The 9866-nt window shown below is 42.6% G+C and overlaps 1 protein-coding gene across 1 annotated transcript; it reads left to right on the top strand.

The window, feature by feature from the left end:
* Positions 1-456: 456 nt before the first annotated feature.
* On the top strand, positions 457-8391 carry HSP90AA1 (heat shock protein 90 alpha family class A member 1). Its single transcript, XM_035105777.3, has 11 exons — positions 457-546; positions 2220-2378; positions 2468-2834; positions 3055-3188; positions 3556-3873; positions 4370-4535; positions 5292-5482; positions 5571-5718; positions 6078-6346; positions 7187-7520; positions 7659-8391. The coding sequence occupies exons 2-11, from the start codon at positions 2220-2222 to the stop codon at positions 7769-7771; spliced, it is 2199 nt and encodes a 732-aa protein (XP_034961668.1). The 5' UTR covers positions 457-546; the 3' UTR covers positions 7772-8391.
* Positions 8392-9866: the final 1475 nt, after the last annotated feature.

Raw genomic sequence — 9866 nt, 5'->3', positions numbered from 1 at the left:
TCAAGCCTCCAACCGTAGCGGAGGGGGAAGGGCGCAATTCTGCCCCCCCCTCATTAGTTCTATGAAGGATGGGAGGGGCTACGGCAAAGGGAAGGCGAGAAGCCCCGCCCTCGCTTCTCGGTTGTTCTCCGTAACGAGGGCGACGGCGTCACCGCGCCAAGCTGCAGCGTTTCCCTCCTCCTCCTAACCAGCGGCCCCTCGCGGAGATTTCTGCACTAGCGCAGGCGCAGTCTCCCGCGAGGCGAGTTTCCATGTGGGAGGGTAAAGAGCGGCGCGGCTAGCGCATGCGCAGCTTGCAGCGCCTTCCAAGCTTGGCTCCTCCTCTTTCCCCCCCACGCGGGAGACGAATCCCCGCCTGCTCCCCGCCCCGCGCCTTCTCTGTCAGTGAAAGTTCCCGATGGTTCTGGAAAGAGGCGGGGGCGAAGCTATATAAGGCGAGGGTGAGGCGGGGGCGCCGCGCAGTGCAGCTCGAGAGGAGGTAGCGGGAGAGCGAGGTCTGTGAGAGGAAGCGTTCTCAAGCAGCCTGGTCATCCAACCGCCGCCAAGGTGAGGAGGCCGCTTGGTCGCGGGGGGGGGGGGGAAGGGATGTTGCCCCTCACGAAACAAAAGGCGCCCTTGCCCTTCGCGATAGCCACAGAAGTGGCATCGGAGAAGCGACGCCGGTGACGGGGCGGAATTGCTGGTGTTTTGAGGTGCCGCGCTATGATGGGGAAGGGGAGAAGGACGGAGGAAAGAAGTGGCGCGGCCGGCAGCGTGAAGGACGGGGTTGGACCGGAGGCGGTTGAAGGGGGGGGGAGGTTTAGAAGATATGAGGGGAAAGACGTCTCTTCCCCACACACAAACACCTCCGCGTGTCTCCTATGCCCGCTCTCGCGGCTCATTCTACGTGTGCGTAGAAAACTGCCCAAGAAATAGTCGGTGTTTTTCTGCGGGGATGAATAAACAGGGTTGCTCGGGGCTAACGGGCACAATAACGGAGCCGATAAACGGGAGCCAATAAACGCTCGGCGCGGAAGGCGGTTACGTCGAAGGAGCGGGCGGGTGTTTTCGGTGAGAACGGGTTCGATTGTCCAGTACTTGGGGGGGGGGATGGAAGCGGCGCTCGTGGGAGCGGTGGTGATGGGGAGGCGGATGCGAGTTGGGGTGCGGGGAGGGGGGATGTCTTCTGCTGTGGCGGCGCGTGCACGTTAAGTCGCTGGCAGCTTCGCGGCGCGGCCGAGAGGATTGGCTTGTCAAAGCGCTGGTGAAGGGAGGGGTTTTAAAGGGCAAAAAAAGAGAGGGTGGGCGGGAAGACTCTAGCAGTTTCTAGAAGGATTTAGTGTGTTCCGCGTCGAGGCCGGCAGGTGGCGCAGGGACTGGCGACTTGGAAGAGCCAGTTGAGTGCCCCTCAGTCATTCGGTTCCTTTCGCAGTGGGTCGTTTAGCTAGAAAGAGGGGGGGGGCTGTTTTGCAGGTGCTGTTGAGTTTGTGCATCCAGCAGCTGGCTGCAGCATTCGCGTCTCTTGATATTTCATGCTCCCCGTTTTTTTCGAGTTTCAGGTTTACTGTAAATGGTTCATGTTACAGTAGCAAAAATCCATAGCAAGACCATATTTAAGCCTTCTTTCTTACCTGTTTGTTCAGAAGTTGCTGGCTTGCAGAATTCGGTGGGGGTTAATGCTGAGTAGATGCAGCCAGCAAACATTGGCCTATTTTTAAATTTGTTGCCAGGATTTCTTAAACTTAAAACCGGTGCATATTATGTATGGCAGAGTAAGCTTTCTTCAAAAGATTGATTTATGATTGCACCATGCAATGTGTATTGAGAGTCTGGGCTGGTGATTGATTATATAGAGTGCTACTGCTTGAATTACTCCCAGGAGAGCAGACTGTTGGGAAATACTGCATTATTAAATATGAGTTTGCCAAATTTTGGTTTCTTTTTATATATCTCGTAGCCAACTTTGTAACACGAAAAATTTGCATGGTAACCTGCTTTCGATTTGTGAAACATTACTTTGGGAACTTTTATTGATTGCCTAGTTAATTGTCTAGTATGTACAATATTTGAGATTGAGTTAAAACTGACTCCCCACAAAATTAAACTTAAAGCATAATTTTCCTACGTAGGTAACAGATACTTGGGGACCATAGTTAGGATACTTAAAACATGCAATTGTTAGTTCAGTGGCTACAGTCAGTGATCTGTGCTTAATTTTTTTTCCCCTTTACTATTGGTAGATGCCAGAGGAAGTACACACACAGGATCAGCCAATGGAGGAGGATGTGGAGACCTTTGCCTTCCAGGCAGAAATAGCTCAGTTGATGTCCCTGATCATCAACACTTTCTATTCCAATAAGGAAATCTTCCTCAGGGAGCTTATCTCCAATTCATCTGATGTAAGTAAATCTTCCAAGGGGTAGAAAACAAATAATTGGCTTATGTTAAGGTTTTCTAAACACTGAAAAGGTTACCTTGTGTTCTACAGGCTCTGGATAAAATCAGATATGAGAGTTTGACTGACCCAAGCAAACTGGATTCTGGAAAGGACCTGAAGATCAGCCTTATTCCTAACAAGCATGATCGTACCCTGACCATTGTGGATACTGGCATTGGAATGACCAAAGCCGATCTGGTGAATAATCTGGGAACCATCGCCAAGTCTGGCACCAAAGCCTTCATGGAGGCCTTGCAAGCTGGTGCAGATATTTCCATGATTGGTCAATTTGGTGTTGGTTTCTACTCCGCATATTTGGTTGCTGAGAAAGTAACTGTGATCACCAAGCACAATGATGATGAACAGTATGCTTGGGAGTCTTCAGCTGGTGGATCATTTACTGTCCGGCTGGACAATGGTAAGGAATGTTAGTTTTCATCTTCTTGGTAAATGGCCATGATTCTAAGGAAAACTAGAGCATGGGTACAAAACTAGATCAGTAATTCTACTGAGCCAACATATTACGCACATTAAAATATTAAATTTTCTAAAGCTGGCTGTTTAGAATTGCTACTTAGCAGTCAAATACTCAAAATAGCTTTTGTGGCAGTTAACTTCTGTAACTCTTTGTGTTGCAGGTGAGCCTTTAGGCCGTGGTACAAAGGTTATTCTGCATTTGAAGGAAGATCAAACAGAATACTTTGAAGAGAGACGAGTTAAAGAAATAGTGAAGAAGCATTCTCAGTTTATTGGATATCCAATAACACTTTTTGTAAGTGACTTTATCTCCAGAACCATTGTACTGTATTGTCTACCAGATAAAAAAAGCATAATTCTTAACTTTCCTTAAAATAAGAACTATCAAGCAGTTCAGATATGTGTGACAAAAATAGCAAGGGAAACAAAATTTTGGTGCATACTCAAGCATTGGGAAAGCTTTAATAATGAAATTTTGCAGCAAATTATTTTGAATTAACTAGGCTGGAGTAGGAGGGCAATTGAATTTCAAAGCTGTGAAAGAAAGTGGTATTGTGGAGGTTTATGTGCTTCCTTATCAACCAGTGGTCTTTTCACTTGTTATGTAGTTCAGTCATGCAAATTCACTGGCCTTTTTTGCGTTTCAACTTTCTTGCGGGCAGGTGGAGAAAGAGCGTGATAAAGAGGTGAGTGATGATGAGGCTGAGGAAAAAGAAGAAGAGAAGGAAGAAAAGGAAGAGAAAGAAGAAAAAGCTGAAGATAAACCTGAGATTGAAGATGTTGGCTCTGATGAGGAAGAGGAAAAGAAAGAAGGTGACAAGAAGAAAAAGAAGAAGATCAAGGAGAAGTACATTGATCAGGAAGAGCTGAACAAGACTAAGCCAATTTGGACCAGGAACCCAGATGACATTACTAATGAGGAATACGGAGAATTCTACAAGAGCCTGACCAATGACTGGGAAGATCATCTAGCAGTCAAAGTAAGATTGTTACTTATGGAAGGCTAAAGTTGTGGTATAGTAAATTTGTTTATACTGCTTGATTGTAGAAAAAGCCCTCAATGAGGTTTACAAAATTGATGAAACAATAACATTACTCTATATTCCTGCGTATAGGACTACATTGCAATCAAAATTTATAACATGCAGACAGTTAAAACCAGAATAGAATAGACTGACAAGTTAAAATTCACAAAACCTTCTAAAAATGTAGGTAGGCTTACCTAAATAAGAATGTCTTAATGCACCAAAAAAGAATACAGTGAATGCACCTGCCTACTATCAATGGGCAAGGAGTTACAAAGTGACAGTGCTGCCACACTTACGCCAACTAATTCTTACAGAAGTGCTGCGGGTATTACATGGCATGTGTAAAAAGTGCTTATTCCGCCAATGGAAGTGGTCAAGTGCTCGCATATGGGGTGCGGAGAATCCTTTGGCTCTCCAGATGTTTCACTACAATTTCCTCTTTTTGCAGCACTTCTCTGTGGAAGGGCAGCTGGAATTCAGAGCACTCTTGTTTGTTCCAAGGCGTGCACCTTTTGACTTGTTTGAAAACAGAAAGAAAAAGAATAACATCAAGCTGTATGTGCGCAGAGTGTTCATCATGGATAACTGTGAAGAATTAATCCCTGAATATCTGAGTAAGTGAATAGCTCTACATCTGCTAAGTGGTATCCTGGTAGATATAGGATGGAAGTTGCTGCTACCTGTGGTGCGTGCAGAGTGGCCTGGAAGATGTATAACAAGTGTAAATGGCAGTACCTCACATATTGTGAGAGTGAATTAATGCATGTTATGTGTGGAGTGCTTCTTTGTTTTAAATTCCATTTTTTAATGACAAGTTCTAATGCCAAGTGGGTGATGTGTGTGCAGCATAACGCTGCCATGGCGTACTACCTTTTTTCTAAATAGAGCTTTCCCAAATCTTAAGAATTAGCCACTCAAAGAGCTTGCAAAGTGTGTCAGTGACCCCAACCTAAATTATATGCGAATATAAAGTAAAATCAAGAAGTATATAATCAATATTTATTAATGATCAAACACCCTAACTAGGAACAATTAAGTAAAATGAGGGAAAATAATATGCTTTGATCCCTGTACTTTTATTTAAAACAGTTGGCAGTAAAGGAGCATTTTCCAATAATACAGTTGCGGATTTATCTTACTAAATAGAGGCTTCTTGTTTGTAAGGGAGGTGAACATGCCCATGTCAAATATTTCTGATTAATCTTTATTCACTAGCCATCATAAACTCCAACCCTAGGGGATGACTGTTTCAGGAAAACTTGTTATGAATGGAAAGCAACATGCCATTACTTAGGCATGTAAATAAACCATGCCTAGGAGTAGCTAGATTATCCCTCTGCATGAAAGACTAATGAATATGTTCTTCACAGATTTCATGCGAGGTGTTGTTGATTCAGAAGACCTGCCTCTAAATATCTCACGTGAAATGCTGCAACAGAGCAAGATTCTGAAAGTGATCCGGAAGAATTTAGTCAAGAAATGCTTAGAACTCTTTACTGAGTTGGCAGAAGATAAAGAAAACTACAAGAAGTTCTATGAGCAGTTTTCCAAAAACATTAAGGTTGGTTGGGTCAGAGAATGCACTTTCCTATAAGTCTTGAGTCTTGTTTTGGGTAATACCTAACATAAAAATTGCAACTTTCTTCCAGCTTGGCATACATGAGGATTCACAGAATCGCAAGAAACTATCAGAGTTGTTGAGATACTATACTTCTGCATCTGGGGATGAGATGGTATCATTAAAAGATTACTGCACCCGGATGAAGGAAAATCAGAAACATATATACTACATTACAGGCAAGTTTCACTTTTATAGCTAGAAGCTAAAATGACTACAACTTTCAGTAGTGAAATGAAGTCTGGTTACCTTGATTGAGTAACTGAGGATTATTGGGAAACTGTTAGCTAGATATTGCATTTTAGGCTGACTTGAGTATTGACCAAGGGTGGCTTTATAGAATTTGAATTAGTTGCACAGGTTTGCCGTATTTCATCATCTAGGTTTTTAGACTATTGTTACTTTGGGCATTGATGCTGCATGTTTGTGGCTTGGTAGCAAATTTCATTTGAGGGAAATGGTTTGGTCATAGACTTAAAAATTATGGGGATGGAGGAGTGCTTAGTTAAAGTAATTGAATCTGTTTTTCTCTTCGTAGGTGAAACCAAAGATCAAGTAGCAAACTCTGCATTTGTGGAACGTCTTCGTAAACATGGATTGGAAGTAATTTACATGATTGAGCCCATCGATGAATACTGTGTACAGCAGCTAAAAGAATTTGAGGGGAAGACTTTGGTTTCAGTAACAAAAGAGGGACTGGAACTTCCTGAAGATGAAGAGGAGAAAAAGAAACAGGAGGAGAAGAAAGCAAAGTTTGAAAGCCTCTGCAAGATCATGAAAGATATACTTGAAAAGAAAGTAGAGAAGGTAAACATGAAAAAAATACAGTGGTACCTCGACAACCGAACGATTCGGCTTCCGAAGACGGCCGCGGAACGGATCGTCTTCGTAAGTCGAGGTACCACTGTTATATAAACTCTGGTAAAAGCAGTTATTATATGATTATATGGGGACAGATTATATGGGGGACTCTTGTTTCCTGCAAGTTCAAAGGTTATCTGGTACTGTTCATCTTTCAAAGTACAGTGGTACCTCTGGTTAAGAACTTAATTCCTTCCGGAGGTGCATTCTTAACCTGAAACTGTTTTTAACCTGAAGCACCACTTTAGCTAATGTGGCCTCCTGCTGCTGTCACGCTGCCGGAGCACGATTTGTGTTCTCATCCTGAAGCAAAGTTCTTAACCTGAGGTACTATTTCTGGGTTTGCGGAGTTTGTATCCTGAAGTGTCTGTAACCCGAGGTACCACTGTAACAGTTTGCAGAAGTTATTCTACCTCTGACTCTAGAGTTTAACTGGGGGTGCTAAAGATTGAATTTGAGACCTAATCCCAGCCGTCTGGATGTGATACCTATGGTGTTCACCACTATGGTACCTTTCTAATCCTTGTCTAAACCTTCTAAAATTCTTAGGGCTACCTAATGGATTGCTGTTTCATAACTAAAGCTTAATTATGCTGGTACACTTGGTGTTGAGATGATTCCGTATTGCAGTATGTTGAAGTAGCCTGCATGTATCCCCATTAAAAGTCAGCCTTTTGGTACAAACTAAATACCCAATAAGATAACATTCAAGTGCAAAAATGTTAGTACTGTAACATCTTTAGCTGTATGGATTTTCTCTCTAAATCTCTCTATGTACTTACCTAGGTTGTAGTCTCCAACCGATTGGTGACTTCCCCATGCTGTATTGTGACCAGCACATATGGCTGGACAGCAAACATGGAGAGGATAATGAAAGCACAAGCACTCAGGGATAACTCCACAATGGGCTATATGGCTGCCAAGAAACATCTGGAGATCAATCCTGACCATTCTATCATTGAGACACTGAGGCAGAAGGCAGAAGCTGACAAGAATGACAAATCAGTGAAGGACCTGGTTATCCTGCTGTATGAGACTGCTCTCCTGTCATCTGGCTTCAGTCTAGAAGACCCCCAGACACATGCCAACCGTATTTATAGAATGATAAAACTTGGCTTGGGTAAGTTAAACCTCTTAACTAAATGTTGTATAGTTGGGAAAGCTTTATTGTTGTGTAAATAAACATAGTTTAAAACTCACTTTTTGCTAAAGGTACTAGAGTTAAAGTTGGTGATAAAACACTGTAATTTAATTACAGGTATAGATGAAGATGATACTGCTACAGAAGAAACTACCCCTGCAGTTGCTGCTGAAGAAATGCCACCACTTGAAGGAGATGATGACACATCACGCATGGAAGAAGTGGATTAGATGGTTGACTTCTTGAAAGAGAAATTTGGATACATTTCTTTTGCCCTTGGCTTTGAATAAGTTATATTTTGTATATTATGAATGTGACCTGCCAAAATGTATTGACACTTGTCTGCATTCCCTCTTTATATTTATTTTTGAAGATGTTACACCTTTATTTTTGTTAAATTTCTTTTTAAAGTTTATGTGAGATGCCATTGAGGGAGTGTCTTCTCATGATAAATAACACTGTACAATCCTATATACAGGCAAATAAATTCTATTGGTTAAGTGGATGGCAGGGTTTGGGGGTTGGCTGTGGACAGAAAAGGGGGGATGCGTTGGGAGCTTAGATTTGTTCTGCAATGTTGCTGTTAAGCCTCTGAAGTTCTGATAACTGAACCATCTGTAACATACAATGCCTAGTAACTAGGTGTTGCAACTTTAAAAAGTGGAATATTTAAACATCCTATTCAAAGTTCTGGGATATTGATGTTTAGTCTTTTTTATATACTGTAAAAAGGATTCTAAATTCCACACTTGAAATAGATTAGAATCTACTGTAAATCTATTGTGACTAATGCAGTTTTGCATGTACAGTTACTCTGGAAGTATCTAGAAATAAAAGTGTTCAGAATGTATCTTGTATCTTGGTTGAACATTGCATGTGTATTCGACAACAGATTGGAATGCTTGTTTTTCAATGGGATTCCTTTACTGGGGTCTATAAGCAGTTGCTGCCAAAGTTTGATCAGCATCCATGCTGCAAAATTTAGTTAGAGCCTTAATTATTTAGAGAATCTTTTATCCTACTGTTCAGCCAAAAAAGGCTCCTAGAATGGTCTATAAAACAAAGTGCAGGCTTACAAACTTCAAAAAAAAGATGATAGTGAATCCTGGCTTTTAAAAGTATATGGAGGCCCTGTGTCAGTGCTATGTTAAGAGGAGGCTCTGGGATGGTGATGACCACTTGCTAATTTCTGTTAAATAGCTTCTTCAGATTCACTGAATTAAGATTGATAAAGCTCGGTAACAGTCATACTAAGAGCACAGTAAACTCAGTTGAACTTATTTCCTTTCGAGCATGATATCCATGGGCAGGGCTGCCAGCATGGTCCCCATGACATGTTTGAGAAGTTATAGAGCCCACAAAGCCTCTAGACATGCTGCTCACTGACCACCTTCATGTGATAGGTTGGTTGCCTATCACAAAGCTTTAAGGGTGGAAGAGTCAGCTTCTTTTGGAAAGTGATCAGTGTGGAAGGCAGGAAAATGGAGGCAAGGGAGGATGAAGTAACAAGACATACTAGTTTGTTCCAGTAAAAATTGCAGATTTTTTTCAGTTTTCTGAAATACTTTCAGGGTTTCTGACTGGGATTTCACCCCGTAGTTCTTCCTTAAGCTGCCTTAAAGTCCAGAGTGCTTATCTGATTACAACTCGGCTTTCCCTTGCCTCTCTATCATGAAACCCAGGAGGTCATGATCACTTCCTCCTAAAGTTCCAGTACTTAAATCAGGCATCCCCAAACTTCGGCCCTCCAGGTGTTTTGGACTACAATTCCCATCTCTGACCACTGGTCCTCTTAGCTAGGGATCGTGGGAGTTGTAGGCAAAAACATCTGGAGGGCCGCAGTTTGGGGATGTCAAACAGTTCCTCCTCGTTAGTGAGGACCAGGATCTAAGAGCGCACACTCAAACACATGGTGGTTCCTTTGTCCTTCATCTCTACACCCCTGGTGTCATACGTCATCCGCTGAGTGACGGGTGGGCGTAGCTGGGAGTACTATTTAATGCAAACTGAACTGCTTCCAACAGATGTATTGATTTACCAAGTACTGATTCACCAAATGACAGGTGACTTGCTTTAATGGTAAATACCAGTACTTTTAAGTTGGGATTGAAAATACACCAGCAACCAGTGTTGCTGGTGCAGTAATGGTGTTATAACACTGTGTCTCCCATCAAGACCCTGGTGGGTATATTCTGAACCAGCTGAATTTTCCAAGCTGTCTTCAAGTGCAGTCCCATGGAGATGACATTACAGTCAACAATCTTGGATGTGCCTAGAAAATGGATTACTGTGGCTAGGTCTGACCTCTCTAAATAGGGCTGCAGT

The sequence above is a fragment of the Zootoca vivipara genome, chromosome 1, assembly GCF_965207765.1.
Source record: "Zootoca vivipara chromosome 1, rZooViv2.hap1.1, whole genome shotgun sequence".
NCBI classification, from domain to species: Eukaryota; Metazoa; Chordata; class Lepidosauria; order Squamata; family Lacertidae; genus Zootoca; species Zootoca vivipara.
The sequence above is the reverse complement of the archived record's forward strand: the minus strand, read 5'-3'. Positions and strand labels throughout refer to the sequence as shown.